Below are 26,841 nucleotides of genomic sequence, written 5' to 3'. Positions count from 1 at the left end.
GCGAGACACACCACGACCTAATGTAGTTCAAACCCAGGGTGACCAGTGAACCGGGAAAACCGGGAATTAAAAATCACCGAAAAAATGTCGGGAAATATGCGGGAATTTTATTAACCAGCAAATTGGTAGACTCTTCTTCTTCTTCTTCTTCTTCTTCTTCTTCTTCTTCTTCTTCTTATTGACATTGCATCCCCACACTGGGACAGAGCCGCCTCGCAGCTTAGTGTTCATTAAGCACTTCCACAGTTATTAACTGCGAGGTTTCTAAGCCAGGTTACCATTTTTGCATTCGTATATCATGAGGCTAACACGATGATACTTTTATGCCCAGGGAAGTCGAGACAATTTCCAATCCGAAAATTGCCTAGACCGGCACCGGGAATCGAACCCAGCCACCCTCAGCATGGTTTTGCTTTGTAGTCGCGCGTCTTACCGCACGGCTAAGGAGGGCCCACTCGTTAGACTCGTTCCATTCTATTCAGAGCTTACAATTTTTCGTATATACTGAAAACTCAAGCAATTTGATAAAAAAAACTAGTTTATTTTCATTATTTTTAATTATCTCAATCGATTCCTTTTGGGATGTCCAATTTCTTCAAATAAATATATTCTGCATTCCCTTTAAATTTTTAAATATTAGATTTGGAACATTTCTAAATGGCTTTAGAAAAGCTAAAAAACACATTCGTTTTTAACAATAATCTTGTTTTGGATTGGGTATTGGGATTCTGGTAAGACGCGCGGCTACAAAGCAAGACCATGCTGAGGGTGGCTGGGTTCGATTCTCGGTGCCGGTCTAGGTAATTTTCGGATTGGAAATTGTCTCGACTTCCCTGGGCATAAAAGTATCATCGTGTTAGCCTCATGATATACGAATGCAAACATGGTAACTTGGCTTAGAAACCTCGCAGTTAATAACTGTGGAAGTGCTTAATGAACACTAAGCTGCGAGGCGGCTCTGTCCCAGTGTGGGGATGTAATGCCAATAAGAAGAAGAAGAAGAAGTAGAAGAAGAAGATTGGGATTCTGGGTATTCTAAAAAAAATCAAATTTGTCTTTCACGATCCTCAGGATGCACCAAACGTAAACAAGAGAAGGATATGTATTAAAGAATATTGTACCTCCGTCGGCCTTCGCAACCTAGCGGCTACTCAATATCTTCCACATAACGTACATATTCACATATGAGTTTTCATAACATTGTAAATTAACGCCCAAGTCGGCTGGTTTAATCCCCGGAAATAGGCAATTAACTTTGATTGAATTGAACTTGAGTTGCGTGCTCTTGCCTACGCAATGCGGTCGGGTCTGAGCTTGACGACCGACTGGCAAATAGCTTACACAACTTCACTTGATGAGTACAGTTGCTGATGAAGAATGTGTATAGCCGCCAGACATTCTAAATACTCACGCTCCTCTAATGTGGACATGTACCATACACATGTGGAAGTGTTGGCTTGAGAAATGGATTGCGAGTGATTTGACTATACGCCCAATTTGGGAATCTCGAGCTCGTTCATTAGCCGCTAGGTTGCGAAGGCCGACGGAGGTCCTTCGTAGCTTAGTTGGTTAAAGCGCCAGTCTAGCGTAATGTAGGGTCATGGGTTCGAGTTCCATCGAAGGGAAACCCGGGTAGAGGTTAATAACAAACAAATAACCTAATAATAACAAATTTTGCTATGATATCAGATTTAGTTATTCCTATGTTATTTATAAATAACATAAAATAGCATCCCAACAACAAATTTTGTTATAATAGTAAAATTAGTTATTTATATGCTATTGTAAAAAGGAGCAGAACAATAAATAAAGAACAAATTTTGCAATCATAGCAAAATTTGTTATTCATTTATCATTTGCATTTTCAACATATCAATAATAACTGATTTTGATATTTTTATTTCTTAACTTAAATATTTTGCTATTGGTTTGTTATTATAATAGCAAAATGAGTTATTTATGAGTTATTTGCTAGAGCAATGTCTGTTATTATTTTTGCTATTTTAGCAACTATATCAAACAAACTAATATCATATTTTGCTATTCAGTTATTCATATATTAATAGCAAAATTTGATATTATTTTGCTGTTTTCTTCTACCCGGGAAGTGGTAACCTCCAATACATTTTCCAAATCAATATCTTCCACATACCGTACATATTCACATATGAGTTTTCTTAACATTGTAAATTAACGTCCAAATCGGGTGGTTTAATCCCCGGAAATAGGCAATTAACTTTGATTGAACCAGCTTTTTCTGATTTTAATTAAAATAATCAAACTTTTTCAAAGAGAGTCAGCACTGGAAAATTTAAACATTTGATATTTTATCAAATTACAGTTGAGCATGAGCTTATTTCTGTCGTTCTGCATAACTGGCCACTTGTTAAAAATAGAAAAAAAGAAAATACGTTTTTCTCCGCATCTCTGGCAGTAGACGGCCGTGACCAAGCACTCCCTAATTGAGCACCATTCTTTGCAAAGCGTATTATTAGCTTCTTGTTCACTGGAATTAAAATAAGTACCACCGCTCCCAAGGGAACAACAATCGATCGGCCATATTTATCAGTGCAAATGACGAATAAATAATGCCCATATTTCCATGTATTGACCCAGCACAAAAATACTCACATGGTCAGCGCTGTACACAAGCTGGAGCATCTGTGTCACCATCACAACCGTTCGCTTCTGCCGGGTCAGCATCCGGCGAATCCCATGGTCAAACACAAACTTGGCGACCTCGTTGTCCAGCGACGAAAGTGGATCGTCCTGTGTGGAAACCGAAAAGAATTATTGCGGCACTCATCTAATCGGTTCGATCTGTCCTGAATTTCTGCACTTGCTTCCCATCAGTAAAGGGTATGCGATATATTGGTAATCAATTACAATGTCAGGCTATTTGGCCCTATGTCGTTATTTAGAATTTGACCGAATGTCATTCGGCCATGATTATTGACTTTCGATTTCAGATTTTGGATTTCGGATTTCTGATTACTGATTTCTAATTTCTTATTACTGATTTTTTTTCTTCTTCCTTTTTTGAACTTTCTTTCATTTACTGCCTTTATCAGACATCTTTTATTCGTCATTCTCTTCCAACCTCCTCATCTTCAACATGAAAATATGGAGAGTCAACTGTATTTCGTTCCAGAACTGAAAAATCCTATATCACATTCCTTTAGTCATCGGATACCTATATTATACCGTGTAGTGGCGCAAAAGCACACGTCCAGTCCTGTTCCACTTCGACAGTTTTGTTGTGCTTACCATAATGACGACGCTGGCCGGCGAGTAGAGTGCCCTGGCAATCACGATCCGCTGGCGTTGACCCCCGGACAGCTTAATTCCCCGTTCGCCAATCTCGCTCATATCACCGTCCGGCATCAGTTCGATATCGGGCTTGAGTGCACAGGCTTTCAGCACCCGGTGGTAGCGCTTCGGTCGGAACGGTTCTCCGAACAGGATGTTTTCCCGCACGTTGGCATTCAGCAGCCAGGGCCGCTGGGGGACGTAGGCAATTGTTGAATATCTGCAAATAATGATGCACACACAACACACTAGATTTTCTCTTCGGACTTCGTCAGGAAGCGACGTTCGGGAGGCGGCACATGGCGAAAAACAAACGCCCAAGCAGGGCCATAAATTAGATGAAGTCTGTTCCTTCTTCGATGGCTTCGAGCTCGAGCAGTGCGGAGCTGGGACATTCCCAAACCGGTCGTAATCAATGAAATAATGGGCTGCCAGTGTGATAGGATCTTGTGAAGATGTTCAATCGAGTGCAGTCCCAATGGATTTGCGAGCGTAGGTTTTTGCAATTAATCAACGATTGCGAGTGAACGTTGCGATGACATTATTGTATCTAAAGTTAAGTAATCATTCGGTAATTGATGGTTTAAGTAAATTACGTGATGGGTTAAAACTTGTCATAGTGAGAGAAATAGCTTATGGTTGGAAAGCCAGACAGAATTGCCTAGCGTTCTGTCTAGCTTGTTCAGTATACTTTTGAATGTTACGATGCTATAGACATGCTGCAAAAGTATACGTCTGTCAATTTTAATTTCCTAAAAATCACATTGTATTTTAAAATGAGTAATTCTCGCTGAGACCGGGCCACTATTTGTACGAGGTTCTCAAAAATGCCTAAATTCATGTTCATTTGAAAGCTTTCGGCGAGTATATGAAGGATCCGAGCTAAATTCCTCAGAAAGACGGACCCCTTAAACACGAAATCACTTTTATGGACCCCTCGATTTTTGTCAAGTGTAGCCTTAATTTGGCCGCCAACTTGGATTTATTTTTGAAAACTATTTTTTCGCTAGGTTTGCAACCACCGAGCTGCGAGGCGGCAATAATGTCCCAGTTGGGGATGTAATGCCAATGAGAAGAAGATTTATTAGAACTATTGTGATATATGTCCCATTTGATGTGTTGCTTTGTCAAGTTGGCGCACCATTACTATGTAGAACAATCGCCTCACCTTGACTACAAGCGTTTTCCCAATACAATATTATGGTTCGGATGAATCGAACTGCCGTATTGGGAAACTATTTCAGCTTTTCAGTAACACCTAAAATCATTTCAAGCTCCGAAACTTTCGACAATTTAACAATCTTCGTTAATTTATTGAAGGGTCCGAGTCATTTGGCATCAACGTTCTTTTGGTCACTTGGCATAACAGACATTTTCCATAATTTTGAACTTCAACAAAAAAGTGGATCATTTGACATAACGGACATTTTGCATAATTCAGAGCTGTTAAAGGGAAAGGGTTATTTGATGTATTTTTCACATAGTTAGAGTAGACCGACCCAGTCAACACAAAATCATATATGATGAAACATAAGATGCTAGAGTGGAGGCGATATACGTGCATATTATATGGGGAAGTACCTATTGCTTAGCTTAGACTGACTTTACATATCAATGGTTGCTACTCCGTAATGTATCAGAGCTGGTGCGAATTGCACTTCGATCCAAATGAATAGTGGTTGGGATTTACCATGTATTCTCGAAGTGCACGTTCCAGCAGCTCTCGAATTTTGATCAATAACGGCGCCGGCCAAGTCCTGACAGTCAGTTGAAAAAGGAAGGAAAGGACCATGAATACCTCTGCATCTCCACAATTACCACGGGAATAAATTTGTGTTAGTTGGGTGGGATAATCAGAAACATAGATCGGGATTCACCATGGAGAGCGATGTGATCTTCTATTTTACCTTCTATTTTACCAATTAGTACGGATATTTTTATATACAACATTATTTGCATTTTCTGATCAGATCTTTTGGAATACCTGTTAAATTGTTCATCCATCTTGAGGACACTCAAAGTAAGCGATTGTTCATTTGAATGTGGACTGAAACGTCAACGCTATCGTTATTGCTTCAACGCGAGAATATGTAATGCTTACTGTGAACGTTACAAAAAAACATTTTTCAAATTTGAACCTAAGCAAAAAAAAAACATCTTCAACAAAACAGGCAACACAATCCAGAATCGGATTATTAATTCTGTTATAACCGTTTCTGTGAGCACTTGAAACTAGAAGGAAATCCCACAGTGTCGGACACATAAGCCATCAAATAACCGTTTCAAATATATCAGGTAAAACAAACTTAGAGTCTAGCAGACATCATGCAATGCTTCTGCAAATGGAAATAATGTCCAACGCGTTTTATATCTATACAATGGCAAAAACGAAGACGGTATTTATGATGGTATTATAGTGAATGTAATTTGGAAACTAATAGCACTCGAAAGTTGGACACAAAATCGTTCATATCGTATTAAATTTAGTTTGGAGAGGTCTTGAGAGAAGTCCACCGATTATTGTGCCGGCCATTTTTTTTTTTGAAAGTTATTATTCTCGGGAGAGTTAGAGGGAGCAGTTACACAATAAACGACATAAAATAAGGTTAGTTTTAGGTAAAAAAAAATGTTACATTTCCTTCACAATTTTGAAAGCTAGAAAAAAAATCAATTATTTGAACTTGAAGAGTATACTAATCTCTTAATAAAACCCTCAAAGACCCAGGACGAACGGATTTTTTTTCAAATGGCTCGCATTCAGCACCTGATACAACATATTTGACAAGAATTCTAGTCGATTTCGATAGTTTCATCATTTGAATAGGACATGGTTGACTAAATTCAGGGCCGAATTCAGGGGTCACAATGGTATAGTGTGGGCTACAAAACCAATTACAATGAAACATGCCTGCGGGAATTGACATGCAGTTATACAAGCTTTACAAATCAGGAGTTTTTAAATTTCCATTTTCAATTGAATGTGATCTTCTGAAATTCTTACCAGGGCCGGATTCAGGGGTCAAAATGGGGGACAGCAGCGGCCATAACACCAATTTCAATGAATCTGGCCATGCGACTGCTCAAACTTCATGAAAATACATCAGGAGCTCAATGAATTCTGTTTGCAATTGAAATTGAGTTTCTAGAATTTCGACCAGGGTCGGATTCAAAATGAGGAAAGCTGGAACATAACACCAATTACAATATAACTGAGCACGCGACTGCTCAAACTTCAAGAAAACACATCAGGAGCACAATTAGTTCTGTTTACAATTGACATTGACCTTCTCAAAAATGTGCACCAGGGTCGGATTCAGGGGTCAAAATCATGAGAGCTGCGGACATAACACCAATTACAATAAAACTGGGCATGCGACAGCTCAAACTTCAAGAAAACACATCAGAGCTCAATGAATTCGGTTTGCAATTGAAAGTGACCTTCTGAAATTTCAACCAGGGTCGGATTCAGGGGTAAAAATGAGAAGAGCTGGGGACAAAAAACCAATTACAATGAAACTAGGCATGCGACTGCTCAAACTTCATGAAAACACATCAGAGGCTCAGAGAATGCTATTGAAAATTTAAATTGATCTTCTGTATATATGTGTGTATATAAGCGGGCGCGGAACTCGATTTTCCGGAGGAACAAGCGCCAGCAGAAAGATCGAGACCGTGAAGAAACGGAGCAACTGTACCGCGCTAATAACACACGAAAGTTCTATGAGAAATTGAACCGTTCTCGTAAGGGCCACGTGCCACAGCCTGATATGTTTAAGAACATAAACGGGAACCTTCTTACGAACGAGCGTGAGGTGATCCAAAGGTGGCGGCAGCACTACGAAGATGGTGACGAACTTGGGAGAACGCGCGCCGGACATACGTCTACCAGCACCGTATCCAGGAAATCCAGGAGGAGATTGGTCGGCTAAAAAACAACAAAACCCCTGGGTTTGACCAACTACCAGGAGAGCTGCACTGGGTCATTACCAAGATTTGGGAAGAGGAGGTTTTGCCGCAGGAGTGGATGGAAGGTGTCGTGTGTCCCATCTACAAAAAGGGCGATAAGCTGGATTGTAGCAACTACCGCGCAGTCACATTGCTGAACGCCGCCAACAAGGTACTCTTCCAAATTTTATGCCGTCGACACCAACACCAATTGCAAGAGAGTTCGTGGGGCAGTACCAAACGGGTTTCATGGGCGAACGCTCAACACGGATTTCTGGATAAACTGACACGGTTGATCAAGGCGACGATGGATCGGGTGATGTGCGTAGTTCGAGTTTCAGGGGCATTCTCGAGTCCCTTTGAAACGCGCAGAGGGTTACGGCAAGGTGATGGTCTTTCGTGTCTACTATGCAACATCGCTTTGGAAGGGGTAATACGAAGGGCAGAGATTGACACGAGTGGTACGATTTTCACGAAGTCCGTCCACCTATTTGGCTTCGCCGACGACATTGATATTATGGCAAGTAACTTTGAGAAGATGGAGGAAGCCTACATCAGATTGAGGAGGGAAGCTAAGCGGATCGGACTAGTCATCAACACGTCGAAGACCAAGTACATGATGGGAAGAGGTTCAAGAGGATGTGAGCTACCCACCACGAGTTTGCATTGCTGGTGACGAAATCGAGGTGGTAAAAGAATTTGTTTACTTGAGCTCACTGGTGACTGCCGAAAATGATACCAGCAGAGAAATTCGGAGACGCATAGTGGCTGGAAATCGTACGTACTTTAGACTCCGCAAGACGCTTTGATCGAACAGAGTTCACCGACGAACCAAACTGACTATCTACAAAACGCTCATTAGACCAACGCGCACTTGGATATTTGAAAGAAAAGTGCTGCGTACCATCTATGGTGGGGTGCAGATGGCGGACGGTACGTGGAGGAGGCGAATGAACCACGAATTGCATGAGCTGCTGGGGGAACCATCCATCGTTCACACCGTGAAAATCGGACGACTGCGGTGGGCCGGGCACGTAGCCAGAATGTCGTACAGTAACCCGGTGAAAATGGTTCTCGACAACGATCCAACGGGTACAAGAAGGCGAGGTGCGCAGCGAGCAATGTGGATCGATCAGGTGGAAGATGACTTGCAGGCCCTCCGTAGACTGCATGGTTGGCGACGTGTAGCCATGAACCGAGCCGAATGGAGAAGACTCTTGTATACTGCACAAGAAATGTACCGTGCGGGACCGAAATCCGTACAGCACCGAAATCCGTCCACCTCATGAGATATCAATAAATTGAGAGAGGTTAAAGGTAATTAATGTAGGAATAATTAATCCTATTCTGTTCAGATACTTGACAGTAAGCTTTTAGGGCATAGAATTGGAAAGAAGGCTCTGAAATTAAAACCACAAAATCAAAACAGATCTCCACCCACCAAACGCGGAGTTTGTGCCGCCATCTTGTTTTCGGGTAGGGCATAATTGCACCAAAAGTAACTGTGTTTTAATTGCTAATTGCAAATCATTACATAAGATAAGCGGAATACAAATCGAAGGGATCGCTTCTCAATGTGCATATCGAACTATTTACAGTGGTAGTTTAGTCAATCAGGTTGTTTCAATTTAGATATTTAGTTAAGAAATAGCTGTATGGATTTTGATCCTTTGATTCGAAATCCGTCCACAGTGGACGGATTTCGAGTCAGGAGTAGTTGATTTAATTCATTATTTTTTCATGTTTTTAATGAGTAAATGTGAAAAACTTCAAAAGTAGAAGCCTTCATGCGCCTGTGTCAATGACAAACGTTCTATTTACATTCTATTCCTATTTTTTAATGACTTTTTCATATACGAAGGTGCCTAAGTGTACGGATTTCGATGCCCCACGGTAATGTCGCTGAAAAATGCAAAAAAACAAGCAACAAAAGAGAATAGCGATAACTCTTTGTCCTCATCTGCAGAGGATAAAGACAATGTTGCGTTCCATTTTATTTGCAACAAACATGAAGAGGTAATTGTTGTGAACATTTCAAACTGCGATAACTTGTGTATTTCTGAAGTAAAACACAAATCATGTTAACAGATGTTTAAGTTTATATCTAAACATTGATAACTGATACTTATTTAACCAAAAATATCATCGAAAACCGACTACCTCGCTAAATACACGGCAGGCGATCATTGTCCTATTCTGTTGCAGTTTGAGACAAACGCTTATTGCGAGTTGTGTTTGTCCCAACATTTACGAGAGAGGACAATGATGTTGTCATTGGCAATGTTGTCATTTTACATTCCTTGATACTGCACAGGCCACTTCGACCTTAGTCTGAATAAATAAATAAATAATGTATGTGTGTATGTGTAATAGGGCTTAGGCCCCGCAACATGCTCACAGAAACGAAATATGCTCTGGGGCGATTCAACTATGACGTCCACTACTTTTTGAGATTTCTAGACCCCCCTCCTCCTTCTGTCACGCTTTTTTGTATACCTAGCATATGTACTGTCACAAAATCTTAGACCCCTTCCCCCCTAAAACCTGTGACATCATTTTTGAATGACCCCTAGGTATAAAACTTTGACTCTACCTGTGGCCCTACACGGACATGGGTTTTCAAGTGAAAAGGGCTAGAATATTGTGTGTGGTGCAGAAGTATGAATCACGAGCTGTATCGAGTGTATAAAGAAGAAAATATTAGTGCTGTCCAATGAGCAGCTCGAAGTAGCTCAAAGTTGTTCCCGTCCTGCTCGTTCTTTTTTGGGCATAAGCAGGACAGGGAGAAGCTTCGAGCTACTTCAAGCTCTCATTGGACAGCACTATTGTGAATCGTACAAAATATGGTAGACCAGTGAGCTGGTCACTTAGTGTGAATGTCGAAGAAAAGAATAGCGAAAACAACATTCAAAAGAGAAAAGGACAGAGGCTGGCGATTTCGTGGAAGGCCACGAACATGCTGGCTGCATGCGGTGGAAAATGAAAGCTCGGGGAAAATGAAGGAACATCGCACAAGACCGACGGTTATGGAGCTCTACAATACGACAGGCATAGGTGTATGACGCTATAGCCAACTAGGTATTCAGGTAGGTAGATGAAGATGGGGACAGTTCCCTTATTTATGTATAACGTTGTTCTCATTCCTTTGTTCACTTTTACACGATCAAGCGAATGAAATGAAGGATTAGACATTTAAAAGGTACCGAAATTCATTGGAAAAGAACACGATAAGGCAATGCACTGGATAAACATAACGAAGATTTTGGCTTCTGAGAAGCGCAAAAATGAATACTTCTCCTTACATTGAGTTGATTTCAAATGAGTTCGGCCCCTTCCAAACGTCAAAACCTTCGTTCAGTCTATCTGGTGCACTCAGGAGACTGAAGAGAAGGCTAATACGCCTACCCACCATTCATTCTATATATCGCGTACAATGTTTTTGTTTCAATTTCGTTTGATTCATGATAACAAAACTTCGGAAGTATCGACGAGCTATTTTTCGACATAAAGAAGCCATACAAACACAAAAAGCTCGATGTACCTCAACCAATTGCAAGTTTTCGCCAGGAGAAGTTAATTGCCGATAATTAGCACTAACTGCGTACGAACCAATCACCCAAAATGAGCGCTGAATTCGGGTATACTACCCAGAAACTGGGTACCAAAAACAGAAGTACCAAAAACAATGTTGGGTAGAGTGCCATTGTACCGCGGATGACAGGCGTTTCACCCTCCTGGGTGCACTGCACCATTTTGTTCTCCTGATAAGTAGAAGTATTTGTGACATCTTCGTAGCAATTAGGTTACCACTCACCGTTATGCTGTACGGTCGTGAAGCTGCTCTTGGAGAATTCCTCCAAATCTAATAATAAATAAAGAATCGTGATATTCTTGAATCGCTTGTTGTTCAGTGACTAGTTTTTCGTATTTGATATTATTACGTACAACATGAATAAGGGGGGAAGACAGTGATTTTGAACTATCGTTTGAAGATGATGACGGATGCTCTCAACACACTATCTCAGATGTCGAATCTGACTCCAGCTGCGATAGTTTGGCAAGGTAAGATGAATGAGAGGTACATTTGAATTATAAGTCTAAAACAAAATATAGTTTCGTTGCTGTGTCAAATAATTTCACCGGCAAGAATGGATTACCTTGGCCTTCAAAACCACCTGGTAATTTCGACTATTCTAAGGCTGAGGTGTCACAATCATGCCGTGGCATCAAAACACCGAAGGAAGCGTTCTTGGCTTTCTTAAGTCCTGATATAAATCAGGAAGTAGTACACTGTACAAACTTATACGGAAAAAAGTACTATGAGCAGCGGAACAGAAAGACGGCATGGAGACAAGTAACCTGTGCAGAAATGTGAGCTTTTATTGCAGTCTTGATCGCCGCTGGAAGAAACAATCAAAACCATATACCGTTTTGACTCGAAGTCCGGACACCTAAGCACTGCTGAATTTTCAGTTCAATATTTCAAACGGAATTAAGTATTTGACACTGAGTGATAACACACCCTGTCAAGATTAACTTATCAAATTTGCTGTTGTGTACTGAAAATTACATTTTGTATGCACAAAATAGCTAATATTATCGAAAACATTGAACATCGCTTGCTTCGAAATCCGGACACAGTATGAGGCATGCTTCAAATACCGGACAATTTTGCTTCGAATTTCCGGACACTTCGAGTTTGGCCTATATTGATTCTCAAATAGCCAATTTAATCCGTTCAAAGACAACTAGAACATAGCCTTCATATTTCTCGATTAATATAAATCCGTAAGGTAAGGTTTCTATAGACATTTGTATGAAATCTGGCATCCCCCCGTTGTGTGTACCATCCGAAGTTTCTGCTCCGAGATTGACCAGGACTACAAAAAAACATTATTTGAAACCAAGCAGGAGCATTTAACTGCAATATACATCATTGGGAATCTAATAATTTCATACGATCTCCCCCCTCTCCCCTTTTTAAGGTAGAGAGCTAGAGCGGTAATGAAAATTTTTCTTCAAAACTACCTCTCAAATTCAACGTGGATAAGTTGCAATGGATCATGAGAATCATTAGATGACCAAAATTCTATTCGCATCAACGGTACCAGAAATAAATATGATAGGAGGAATATAAATGAATGAGAAATAAATATGATAGGGGGAAATGTGCCGATTTCCATCTCACTGAATATATATTCATCGCATCGAGAAACAAAGAAATACGGTACCAAATTCGTCGATTCTTTTTATCAACCTGCGTGCTGACTGCGGAAAAAATCACAAAAGAAAGAAATAAATCAAACAATTTTGTTTTTTTGTTTTTGATGGGATGAACATCAGAGAATTAAAATTATGCATTATCTTATCATTGTTAAGATATACTCGAAATATAGACATTAGTGGTACCGTCAACTGGGGGGAAGATGATCATTGAGGTGAAGATGATCATTTGATGTGTCAGTCAAAAGTGCCAATTTTTTTTATGAAACGGCAGTCAACAATATTCTCCATTCAAGTAATGTTACCGCTAGGTAGAAATCCGAGGTTTTCGATTATAATCATGAAAATGTATTTTTTGGAAGAAATAGAGAGATAGTCATAAATGGCGCTATTTTCGTTTCAAATATTGACTTCTTAGACTTCTTTACGTAGTAAATTCAACATTCATACAAATAACCTAGTGTATTTTGACTACTAGGTCATAATGGTTTTAGTAGAGCTGTCTTGATCAACTTCACCCCAAAACAGATTATTCTAAAAATGTGTGATAATTTAATTTATTTTAATAAATGCGAACGCATTTCAGAAAACTAAAGTTGTTGATTATTGCAACGTATAGCAGTACATGTTTTGAAAATATTTGTTTCGATTTAAAATGTAAACACACATTGTTATTGCATGTTTTGTCTTAAAAATGATCATCTTCCCCCCAGTTGACGGTATTTATGTGTCTTTTGAAATCCGTTTCAGTTTGCTATTAGAAATCAAGAATTGAAAGGAGCGATTGAAAAAATGAATTCATGCGGATTGATAAATCCGGGCGTATCCGAGAAATGTTGAGTTTTTTTTTTATTTGACGGGTGTCGTTCACAACGTGTCTTTTTGTAGAATTCTGTTAAAAAAGCTATTTTTACAAACTTGTAAAACAAACAAACAAACAAAATGTGAATGGCTAAAAAAATACATTTGAAGACAACCTTTCACTAGCAACTGAAGGCAAGTTTTGCTACTTGTGTGTAATTAAGAAAGTGATACCATTTACAATATGTGAGTATATATCGATAAGCTGAGAGCAAGCAATGTTCCTTTTGGGGTGCAGCAACTCAAATCTAACGAGATTGTAACTATGCTTGCTCATTACGAATAATTTGATTTCCTTTAACTTAACTGATAAGGGTCTGTCCATAAACCACGTAGACTCTTGAGGGGGAGGGAGGGGTTTCGAAAAAGTCTACGTTAGTCTACGGAGGGGGACGGGGGGTATACCAAAAGTCTACGAAGACTTTTTTTATTCATTTTTTATTCTTTTGGAAAACAACTTATACAGCAGCTATGTGCAAAGTTCACTATTGTTTGATTTTTTTAGGATTTTTAGGATTTATTGGAATAATTTCTGTAGAAAAAACTAATGAATTTCACTGATGTAATAGTCTGAACTATGACTTAAAACCATTGGCGTAACTACCTCCGATGCCTAGGGGGGGCTGTAGCCCCTTTATAATTTTTCTCGAAATTGACCCTCTTTTTGAAAATTCTCGAACATTTTAACATCTCATCAAGCTATCAGTGGTAATGTGACAAAAGCAGTCCAACCACCTAAGGCAATTGCGGATCCATCACACTCATTCATATTATTCTTTTTTCTAAAGCACGTGTGAGCAACAACTCACAGTCTATGTTTAATTGCGCTCGACTAGCGTCAGGCAGTTGATATATTTGCATACTTCATAAATATTCTATCTATCTAAAATGAAAAAAAAAAATAGTGCAACTTTCCATGGATTCCGCCGAGAATCTTCCAAGAATTCTGATGAGAATCCTTTAGTGATTTTGACTGGAATGTTCCAGGGACTCCGACGGGAATCTCTAAATATTTCGACATGAATCCTTCAAGAATACCGATGGGAGCCTCCAGGGATCATGAAGGGAATCCACCAGAGATTTCGGAGGTAATGTTTTAGGAATTCCAACGGAAAAATTTCAAGGATTCCGACGAGAATGTACCAGGGATCCTTCACCTCCAGGAATTTCGACGGGAATATTTCAGGAATTTGAAGGGACATATTCCAGGGATTTCGTCGTAAACCCTCCAGGAATTCTAATATGATGGTTCCAGGTATTTCATGAGCAATGTTCCAGGGATGAAGACGCATATCGTCGAAGGATTCCGAAGCAATCCGTCGAAGGACTTCGAAGCAAAATCGTCGAGCGACTCCGAATTAATCCTTCAGTTATTTCGAAAAGAATCCTCCAACGATCCCGAAGGGAATCCTTCAAGGATGTTGAAGCAAATCGTTGAGGGATTCCGATGCAAATCATCAAAGGATTTCGAAGCAAATCATCGAATGGTTCCAAAAAAAAATTCGTTAAGGGACTCTGAATAAAATCTATGAGAAATTCTGAAGCAAACCGTCGATGTATTCCGAAACGAAACGTCGAATGATTCTGAAGCAATTCTTCGCGAGATTCCGAAACTCGTTAGCCGGAAATCGTTAGCCGGATTCCTTATCGTCTAGAGATCCCAACGCAGATCATTTGCAAAACGTCGAGAGACTCTGAATTAAATCTTCAAAGGATTACGAAGCAAATCGACGAAGGATTCTGATTTGTCAAGGAATTCCTAAACCAATCTTAAAACGAATCTGGAGATATTCCGGAGCAAATCAACGAGAGATTCTAAAGCAAATCCTCAATGGATTTTAAAGGGTATTTTTCACAGATTCCAAAGAGTATTACTTAACAATACTGAAAAGAATCCAGTAGGAATTCTTCTGGATTACGATTGGAATACTTCGATGAATTCGAAAAGAATTCTTTAGAGATTGAAGTGAGAATTCTTCTCGGATTCTGATGAGAATCCTTCTCGGATGCTGATGGGAATCTTTCTCAGAATTCAGAAACAAGCTAATTTTTCTTCCACTCATTTCATTAAGTATGATAGAGTGAATATGAGAGATAACTCTTTAGTCTTCAAACTTTTTCGGTAATTCATAATAATGAATCATTATGCTATGTGTTGAAAACTGATATCACTGCTAACTAACTTACAAATCCTAGGGGGGCTAATTTTTTTCTAGGGAGGGCTAAGCCCCCCCTAGCCCCTCCTTATTTACGCCAATGCTTAAAACTATATGGATTTCCCCAGGAAATTTGTCTGTGTTTAGCAGGAAAATTCTCCGAAGTATTCTATAAAAACTTTCGTAAAATTTTCAAAATTTCCACTTGGATTTTATTGCAGATTCTACTAGAATATCTTTTGAAGCCAAATTCTTCGAAATGTCGATGGGAAATTCTTCGTATGTTTCACGGCAATTTCTTCGGAAGTACTAATGCGAATTCTTTGGAATAGTCGATGGAAAATCTTTGGAATTTCTGAAAAGACTAATGAAAATTTCCACCAGAAATTATTTGAATTTCCCACCAAAGCTCTTTGAGCTTCCGCAAAAAAAAAATTAGCAATTTTTGTAAAAAAGCCTTTGTATTTTCAGGAAAAATCATTTGAAGTTTTTACGAGAAATTCACCAAAATTGCAACTGAAATTTTTTTATAATTTCCACCGCAAATTATTCGGAAAAGTTTTTGGAATGTCTATAGGTTGTTTTTTTTTAAATTTCCTCAGGAAAATTTTCCAAATCTGCAAGAACGTAGGAATCCATTCTTAAATTCCACGGGAAATATTTCGGAATATTTATTTAAACTTAAAATTACCTCGGGAAATAATTCTAAATTTTCACGGAATAGTTTTGGAATTTAGAAGAAAATTCTTGGGATTTTAACAAATGATTATTCAATTTTATATTGCATGAAATTTTCAAGAAAAGCATCGGAATTTTCACTGAGAGTTCCTTGAACTATAACCGGGAAGCTGTAAAGCTTATCCAGCGGGATCTTCTATGAAAAATTCCACGAAAAACTTATTGGAATGTAGACTTGACATCGCCAGAGGTGAGCCAGCCTAGGGCTGCAAGCCTCTTTAATAAAGAAATAAAAAAAAATAGACTTGACATTCTCGAAATTCCATCTCAAAATTTTTTAAAATTCAGAAAATTCTTCGGGTTTCTACAAATTTGAACCGGCATGGTGAATTATAGGTCAGATGCATGACAGATTTTAATCAGTGGGGTGCCGATGCAAAAGTGTCGGCAGCGGTGGTGCACACCTCTAGGAGGAGTCGGAAAAAATTAAATTAATTGACTTTGGGATTTGGTTTCAGGAGCTGAGGATTAAATTTGAATCCGATTTTGATTGTCCAATAACATATGATATTTTGTTAAATTTGAAAAAGTCTACGTAGACTTCAAGGGGGTGGGGGAGGGGTTTCGGAAAAATCTACGAAAGTCTACTAGGGGGGAGGGAGGGGTTTGAAAAAGTAAAATTTTGGTCTACGTAGTTTGTGGATAGCCCCTAAACAGTTATTTAACATCATTTCAGCATGTCCGGCAATCGAAGCAATTGTAAGAACTTGCCTCGAAGTCCGGACATACAGAAAATGTAATAAAAATTACAAATCCATGAATTCCCAAGCAATTTCTCTAATTCATGACAAAGAGTGCTATCATACTATGTTAATAAAATACTAATACCCGTTGCAAATGATAGAATATAGAAAATATGAGCTTAGTTTTTCTAATGTTGAGTCTAAAACTGCATTCTAAGAAAAACGAAATTCACCGTTAATTATGACATGTCTTCATTTTTTACCTCTAATTTTCAAGTTTTGATCACAGATCGCGGATTACTTACATTTGTTAAAATGGTTTCAAGTCTAAGAATCGTTCCCTGCATTGATAACCCAAGAAATACTTGTTGAGATGGTAAATAAAGTCAAATAACAATTGAAGTGTCCGGTTTTCGAAGCGTCCGGCAATTCGAAGCAAAACGGTAAACGTACAACAACTATGGAGCTCGAATTTATTCTGGCGAATCGGTTTTTATGGAATCACTATATTCAAAAACAGATTCTGCGACATCTACACGTGTTTGAGACTCGACGATACTTCCACTAGACCAGAGCGTTTTGCTAATACAAATGATAAACTTGAGCCTATCAAAAAAGTTACCGAAATGTTCGTAACTAATTGCATGCAGATCTATGTGCCCTCAAATGTTCTCACGGTGGATGAAAGATTATGTCTTTTCCGAGGTAGATTTTTTTTAATTCGAGAAGTTTTTAGTTATAGTACCACAATTCGTTTCAGTCCGTTTCGAGTCTACCTGCGGAATAAACCAGGAAAATACGGAATTAAGATTTGGACATGTGCAGAACCCAATGGTTATATATGCAACCTACAAGTATATACGGGTAAAAAGAATAATGTGACAGAAAAAGGACAAGGCACAAGGCAATGCAAACAAAGACAAGGCATTTCCATGCAACAGAAATGCAAACAGTAGAACTTAAGAAAAAGATAAACAGAAGCTGTACGACCGTGATCAGTTTAAATTTAATTTTATTGGCATATCGGTCTTTATGCTGCACGTATAGAGGAAGGGAGCAGCGTGTGTGAGAAAGCAGATGGGAAAGAAACGGAGTCTGAATGTTATCGCTAGGCAGCGACAAGTGTGAAAATGGTTTGAAAGGTGTTGAAGTATGCGAGGGCCATTTGAGAATAATTAAATTATCGAAGCGTCCGTCTTTGCCGTACATCCTTTCTGGGGATAGCTCGGGCAGTGAATGAAAGTCCCTCTTCACAGTGTAAACTAAATCTACACTTCATCGAGAGAAAGCGGAATCTACATCAGAAAAATGACTCGGTTAGAACGGAACCATGCTTGTCTCAGCTCGAACTCCACATGCTTCACATGCGAAACAGATTAAACATTATCGACACTACGATATTCTTTTGGAATTACGCGAAAACGATTGGCTGAAATTTAACGCTCGAAACGCTTTTGACGCTCGAAAATTTGCGACCGGTCGCAAGCATGGCACACTCTGATCTCAAATCACATCTACCATTCTCGTATTCTTGATAAACTTCTATTTCTATAAAAGGAAGCACTCTTATTTTTAAAGAAGGGATCAAATCCACCATTGCCTTATAGCGGGCAAACGCCTACTTTTAAAGAAGGTATCACATCCAGCATTGCCTTAATCCGATCAAGTGCCTAATTTTAATGAAGACGTCACATTCACCATTGCCTTAATCCGGGGGAGCACCTACTTTTAAAGAAGGGGTCATATCAATAATCATATTCATAATCGCTTTATGCCGAGCGAACGCATTCATTTAATTAAAAGATCACATTCACAATAGTTGTAGTTCGAGCAAGCGCCTACTTTCAAATAAGTGCCGTGATGCGTCTCTGGTATCGTTATCGGCGGTCACCAGTAAGCCCAAGTAAACGAATTCTTCAACCACCTCAATTCCTTCACCACCGATAGAAACTCGTGGTGGGTGGCTTACATTGACTTCTCTTGAGCCTCTTCCTATCATGTAATTTGTCTTTGACGTGTTGATGACTAGTCCAATCCGTTTTGCTTCGCTTTTCAGTCTGATATAGGCTTCCTCCATCCTCTCAAAGTTACGTGCCATGATATCAATGGCGTCGGCGAAACCAAATAACTGGACCGACTTCGTGAAAATCGTACCACACGTGTCAATCCCTGCCCCTCGTATTACTCCCTCCAAAGCGATGTTGAATAACAGACACGAAAGACAGCGCGTTTCGAAAGGACTCGAGAATGCCCCTGAAACTCGAACCACATCTACCATAGCCTTAATCCGAGCAAGCACCTGCTTATAAAAAAGAGATGCATCCACCATTGTCTTAATTCGAACAAACGCCTACTTCTAAAGAAGGGATCACTCACATCCACCGATTGTGGGACAAAAGCTCGAAGGTTCAAGGTCAAAAGGCCGAAAGGACAAAAGGTCCAAGGGACAAAAGGTCGGCACAAAAAAAAAACCTGAGCGTGAAGTTGAAAGGATCGAAAGAACAAAAGATATAAATAACGGTAGTAGGACAAAAGGTCGAAGAGTCCAATGGTCGAAACGATCAAAAAGTAAGATGGGATAAAAGGTCGAGATTATAATAAAGAGGCAAAACGTCGAGTGTTAACCTACGATTCTTTTGCACATTTATGTTTATTTGCCTTTTTCCTTCTTTTAATCATAGGCTTTCCTTTTGAACTTCGCACATATATATTTAATTGTGTTTATCATGATTTACATTGTAAAATTTTTCCCTTTTATTCATCATAAGCTTTTCTTTCGATTTTCGAATATAATGCTTTATTTCCAATGGAGATGTTGATACAAATTATTTCTTCTTATTTCTAGTGAAAATTTGCACCTTCTTCTTTATTCCTCTCATCAAAAGTTGCACACCTCCGGAGTCAACTTCCTTGGCACATTTGTTCCACATTTTGGTCATCTGAGTCGCGTCCCGAGCTGTTTTTCCACTTTTCTTAAGCTTCCGCTTCATTACTGCCCAAAATGTCTCGATGGGCCGGAGCTGTGGGCAGTTGCGTGGATTTATGTTTTTATCGATGAAATCTTCGTTATTATCGCGGTACCACTGGATGACTTCCCGGCTGTAGTGGCAACTCGCCAAATCTGGCCAAAACTTCACGGGACCTTTATGGGCTTTATGGAAGGTAGACCGCGGTTTTTGAGACATTCCTCCTTGTACAGCTTCGAGTCCATCGTCTTATTCGGTCACTTTTCGTGCCGCTGCAATACAATGAATGATTCCGGATTCTAAATGGACATAGCTTTACTAGGATAATGTATGCTTCAGTTTGTCCCTGTGTGCACCACACCAATCATCATGGAAAGACTGCATCAGCGCTACCTACGGACACCAATATAATCCCAAGGCCCTATCCCATCCAATTATTTTTTTATGTACTTCTTAACCTTGACCAAGCCGCGAGTTTTTCGGCTCCCCAACACTAACGTACGAACATAAGAAGCAAAAGATGGAATTTTAATAAAATTGCAATTGACTTTCGGCTCCGTCATCCCTTCGAGCGATTGAGCCCTCAAATAAACGCTAATTGAAAAAAAAATTATGCATGCTTTCCTGGAAAGGATTATGTCATTTTAATATCATCATCAAGCTGTATTATATTCACCATTAGACTGGCCCAGCTTAGTATGGGGAGAAAAAAAATTGTAGAATTCCAACTTTTCGTTTTCTTAGCCAGTCTCTTAACCATTCTGGGTTTTTTTAAGCACCACTTAGTCTAGTAACTAATTTTATGAAAAAAAAAATTATGCCGTGTGTCCGTTATGCCAAATGACCATCACTTTTGTCCCTGTTTCCAATTATGCCAAATGACCGTTTCAGGGTGTCGACTCAAATTTGGGAATAAAATTCCCTGACTTTCCCTGACTTTCCAGACCATTCCTCGAAAAATTCCAGGTATATAAAAAATGTTTTTTTTTTCTTTTTCTAAAAGCGTATGGAAATCTCTGCATGTTTGAATCCTTGAATTCCATATGACTTCCTGAGCTACTGGAAGTCTAATCACTTCTAGAAAAAGAACATTAAGGATTCGTAGAATATCGATAGGTAATTCAAGTCGTTCGCAAAGATTTAAGTAAATGCGCAGAACTCCTGAAAGATTTTCAAAATTCACATCGTTCCAAAATTAGCTGCAATTAATGTAATAATTTTTTTGGTGCCCTCATTCACCATTTGGAATTCTCACGGACTCCCTGGAGACCTCCAAGACTACTGAAGGACTTCTTCAAATCGTTGAAGTTTTTATTATCTTTGTGGAAAATTGTGTAAAATCTTGTATCTTTTGACACGATTTTTGAACTCTTTCTAAACAATCGTGAAAGCTTCTAGCAATCGTTCTAATGCCGTTAAAAAATCTTCCGGATAAATTATTTTCGTGAACATCGAGAAACCTCCATGGCTCTCAAGTATACTTACGGAGTAAGAATTCTTATTCTGTAGAGTTTATGGACTTCTGAAAATAGTTACGGGCTGCTTGCTATCTTCAAGAATGCAATCCCTACAAGCTCGAATAAATCTATATGCAGCACTTACATTAAGCCCAGCAAAACATTCTAACCACTGCAATAATTTAAATAATTTATTCTGAATACACTCAGGTCGATTAATTTATGTTTAAATAAATCAATGGTCCCATGGAAAAATATCAAAAAAGGGAATGTTTGTGAAGAAGTTTCACCTACTCCAGTTATTTTATCGATTTTCAGTTGTTGTTTTTTTTTTCAAAAATAGTCTTGGAGTTCCAGAATTGTTTTATTTATAGAAAGTTCAACTACTATCTACTAGATGTGAGACAACTGCAACAAGCAATGAAACTTAATAAGGAACATCTAATAATTTTTTGAAGAACTCGTGGAAATATGTTTGAAGATTCCTTGGTATATTTTTATATGAATCCCTTCACGAAGACATTTAGTAAAAATTTGAGTAAATACCATACAATATACAAAGTTTTTGGAGCGGAGCTTTTGAAAAAAAATGTACTGAACATCCATCGAGGAGCTCCAGGATAAAACCTATCGAGACAGCTTTTTAAATCCCATGGGATTTTTTAAATTTTTCAGTTAGAATTCTGAAGTAATTTCTGGACAAAATTCTCGAAGATCAACCTGAATATTTCCTGATGAAATTGTTTTATAATCATCTAAAGCAGCGAATGTAATACTGAAACATTACCATTGACAATAACATTATTCTCCTCTTGCTACCGAGTATGATTATGCAGTATCGAGTAACGTTTAATTGAGAGCATCGTCACCTACGTACATGAGTTAGACCATATGATGCGTTTATCCACTATCTAACATGACCATCTAAGGACGTGAGAATCGATTTTAGAAGCCCATCATCAAATGGAAGTTTACGTAATGTTTTTAAACCTATCCCCACCCATGGTGTCTGTGAATCATTATCAAACTTTGCACCTTCTAACCTTCATCGTATTGTTTCAACAACAAAAAGTAATATTAGGCACATCTTTATGGTTTCATTAGACTGCAAATATAATCAATTTTGAGTACAAATTGTTGAACTATTGAAAACAATCAGTTAAATATTGATTTACAATCATTTTTTTTTTCGTTTTCCACCAATTTTAGTCTAGCATTTTTTTCAAAGATGATTCCTTCCTTGATTCTCAAAAAATGTCGTGGGCGGAAATAGGGTTAAAACATTACCTACATAATTTTGTTTGGAGATGATGCTGATGCAGTGGACGGCCGACACAGGTCCACAAAGTTACTATTCGGCGTTTTCGTTCAACAAACTTGCAAATATCCAGTTATTGGTTGTATGTAGGTTAAACATGTTTGATGATTGCTTGTTGAACAGTTCTGAACTATGGGCCATAACTCAAACTCTACTTATAAGGAAACTGCAAAAAAATCAAAACAACTCCGGCACAAAACCACTCAAACTAAATAAACTAAAATATGAAGGGGGACTTAAAAAGACTATTTGGATCAGGTTTCAACAGTGACCATTTGAGCAACACGACTTTGGAACCTCTGTTATTTCTTCACGATTAATAGAAACAAACTCGATTACCATGGGGAACATTAAAAGGGCCCGGAGTAGACTTTTAGTCTAAAGACTGCCAACGGCAAGCTTTATAGCTTGATAGTGGAGGTGGTTGTCGACTGTAGCTGCCTCTGAGTATTGTTTATCGGCTATGCAGTCTGATGACCAGATAAAACGCAATATTAATTCTGATCCAACGTTTCAGTACCTTTATTAATCGTTATAAATGGATTAGAATTGGCTCAGAGTTTTATTGCCATAAGTGTCCTTGGTTTAGTATATTGCTCGAATTAAAAAAAAATCACTATAAATTTTCAATTTTTGGATTTGTGATTTTTTCCCTGACCTTAATCAAAATTCCCTGACTTTCCCTGACTTTCCAGGTCCAAAACGAAATTCCCTGACTTTCCCTGACTTTCCAGGTTTTTCCAGGTAGTCGACACCCTGAAGTTATGCCAAATGGTCTTTATGCCAAACGACCTTATGCCGAACGACCCGCTTCCTTCCTTCTGCACTTTTAAAAATAATAAAAACATCTTGAAAAAACATCTCCATTAGAGTGGACATTCTTGGTTGCAGAGTTGAAAACTGATCCAAATATCAAAGACAAAAACATTTTTTAAATTTCTTTTACAAAATTGTGTCAGGTCCTTTACGATTCAGAGTATTTGAAATGCTCAAAAAATTTCGAAATCACGATAAGTATGTTAATATTGTTATGCCTAATAGGGTAATTCGCCAAATGTTGAACAGCCAACTGTGGGCAGCAGGGACTATGTCCAAGGGCTTGACGATCCCTCCCCAGGCCATCTGCGAGTTGTGGGGCTTGCCTAGGATGTGGTGGGGTTTGACAGTGGGCCCTGTTAAACCTCCATAAAAAGCTGCATGTATCCGCAAGTAGGCCCCACCAAAGCGACCGTGTGCCGCTCAAAGCGCACAAGCCCAAGTCCTGGTGTTAGGTGGGACGCTAAACAGCCCTGACACGACGCCCGAGCAAAGCTTGAGAGCAAAACGATAACTCGTTTTGATGTTGTGAAATCGCCGAATATGATTACTTAATTTGATATCTTTTTGGTCGTTTTAACGGTTAAAATAACAAAATGTATAGCAGAAAAATCTTACTGTGACATCAAATCGAAAACTATTCCTGCTATCGATGAGAGCAAATCGAAAACTAAATTTGATATTGGTTCCGATAACAAAATAAGTACACAGTTTGATGTCATATCATACAATTTAGAAATCTACAGCAAAATGAGATCAAAATATGTAATCAATCATGATGATTCATATTTGAAAACAAATTATGATTTCAATTTGATGTCGAATTCAAAATGTGTTTTCTTTGTGCTCTCGTTATGTTTTCAGACTTTGCTCGGGCGGCCCTCCGACGAGACAGGAGGTTTGCGCAGGCCCAATAAGCCGCCTAGAAAACCAATCATTACGAACAATATAAGAGATAATGCGACTCGATATAATCGGCAAAGACCTAGGCGACGTATACAGGATCACGATTGGAAGCTTGGAACATGGAATTGCAAGTCGCTAGGTTTCGCAGGTTGCGACAGGATGATCTACGATGAATTACATCCCCGCAACTTCGACGTCGTGGCGCTGCAGGAGATTTGCTGGACAGGACAGAAAGTGTGGAAAAGCGGGCATCGAGCGGCTACCTTCTACCAAAGCTGTGGCACCACCAACGAGCTGGGAACCGGCTTCATAGTGCTGGGTAAGATGCGCCAACGCGTGATTGGGTGGCAGCCAATAAACGCAAGGATGTGCAAGCTGAGGATTAAAGGCCGTTTCTTCAACTATAGCATCATCAACGTGCACTGCCCACACGAAGGGAGACCCGACGACGAGAAAGAAGCGTTCTACGCACAGCTGGAGCAGACATACGATGGATGCCCACTGCGGGACGTTAAAATCGTCATCGGTGACATGAACGCACAGGCAGGAAGGGAGGAAATGTATAGACCGGTCATCGGACCGGATAGTCTGCACACCGTATCGAATGACAACGGCTAACGATGCATAAACTTCGCAGCCTCCCGCGGAATGGTAGTCCGAAGCACCTTCTTTCCCCGCAAAAATATCCACAAGGCCACATGGAAATCACCTAACCAAGAAACGGAAAACCAAATCGACCACGTTCTAATCGACGGTAAACTCTTCCGACATCACGAACGTCCGCACTTACCGCAGTGCGAATATTGAATCCGACCACTACCTCGTTGCAGTATGCCTGCGCTCAAAACTCTCGACGGTGTACAACACGCGTCGAAGTCGGACGCCGCGGCTTAATATCGGGCGGCTACGAGACGGTAGACTAGCCCAAGAATACGCGCAGCAGCTGGAAGTGGCACTCCCAACGGAAGAGCAGCTAGGCGCAGCGTCTCTTGAAGATGGCTGGAGAGATATTCGATCCGCCATTGGTAGCACCGCAACTGCTGCACTTGGCACGGTGCCTCCGGATCAGAGAAACGACTGGTATGACGGCGAATGTGAGCAGTTAGTGGAAGAGAAGAATGCAGCATGGGCGAGATTGCTGCAACACCGCACGAGGGCGAACGAGGCACGATATAAACAGGCGCGGAACAGACAAAACTCGATTTTCCGGAGGAAAAAGCGCCAGCAGGAAGATCGAGACCGTGAAGAAACGGAGCAACTGTACCGCGCTAATAACACACGAAAGTTCTATGAGAAGTTAAACCGTTCACGTAAGGGCCACGTGCCACAGCCTGATATGTGTAAGGACATAAACGGGAACCTTCTTACGAACGAGCGTGAGGTGATCCAAAGGTGGCGGCAGCACTACGAAGAACACCTGAATGGCGATGTGGCAGACGAAGATGGCGGTATGGTGATGGACCTGGGAGAACGCGCGCAGGACATAATCCTCCCGGCTCCGGATCTCCAGGAAATCCAGGAGGAGATTGGCCGGTTGAAGAACAACAAAGCCCCTGGGGTTGACCAACTACCAGGAGAGCTATTTAAACACGGTGGTGAGGCACTGGCTAGAGCGCTGCACTGGGTCATTACCAAGATTTGGGAGGGGGAAGTTTTGCCGCAGGAGTGGATGGAAGGTGTCGTGTGTCCCATCTACAAAAAGGGCGATAAGCTGGATTGTAGCAACTACCGCGCAATCACATTGCTGAACGCCGCCTACAAGGTACTCTCCCAAATTTTATGCCGTCGACTAGCACCAACTGCAAGGGAGTTCGTGGGGCAGTACCAGGCGGGTTTTATGGGCGAACGCTCCACCACGGACCAGGTGTTCGCCATTCGCCAAGTACTGCAGAAATGCCGCGAATACAACGTGCCCACACATCATCTATTCATCGACTTCAAAGCCGCATATGATACAATCGATCGGGACCAGCTATGGCAGCTAATGCACGAACACGGTTTTCCGGATAAACTGATACGGTTGATCAAGGCGACGATGGATCGGGTGATGTGCGTAGTTCGAGTTTCAGGGGCATTCTCGAGTCCCTTCGAAACCCGCAGAGGGTTACGGCAAGGTGATGGTCTTTCGTGTTTGCTATTCAACATCGCTTTGGAAGGGTAATACGAAGAGCAGGGATTAACACGAGTGGTACAATTTTCAATAAGTCCGTCCAGCTATTTGGTTTCGCCGACGACATAGATATTATGGCACGTAACTTTGAGAAGATGGAGGAAGCCTACATCAGACTGAAGAGGGAAGCCAAGCGGATCGGACTAGTCATCAACACGTCGAAGACGAAGTACATGATAGGAAGAGGTTCAATAGAAGACAATGTGAGCCAACCACCGCGAGTTTGCATCGGTGGTGACGAAATCGAGGTGGTAGAAGAATTTGTGTACTTGGGCTCACTGGTGACTGCCGAA

At 40.0% G+C, this 26,841-nt stretch overlaps 1 protein-coding gene across 1 annotated transcript in view; it reads right to left on the bottom strand.

Moving 5' to 3' along the window:
- LOC134212570 (ATP-binding cassette sub-family C member Sur) overlaps positions 1 to 26,841 on the bottom strand; it is a 231,159-nt gene that overhangs the window by 72,329 nt on the left and 131,989 nt on the right. The window contains exons 14-15 of the mRNA XM_062690557.1: positions 3,268 to 3,529; positions 2,632 to 2,769 (exon numbers count right to left, since the gene is read on the bottom strand). Of these exons, the coding sequence (XP_062546541.1) occupies positions 2,632 to 2,769; positions 3,268 to 3,529 (400 nt within the window). The remainder of the gene's footprint in view (positions 1 to 2,631; positions 2,770 to 3,267; positions 3,530 to 26,841) is intronic.

Source organism: Armigeres subalbatus, chromosome 2 (assembly GCF_024139115.2).
Source record: "Armigeres subalbatus isolate Guangzhou_Male chromosome 2, GZ_Asu_2, whole genome shotgun sequence".
Taxonomy (NCBI): Eukaryota; Metazoa; Arthropoda; class Insecta; order Diptera; family Culicidae; genus Armigeres; species Armigeres subalbatus.
Note: the sequence above shows the minus strand (reverse complement) of the source record. Positions and strands in the feature narration are given on the sequence as shown.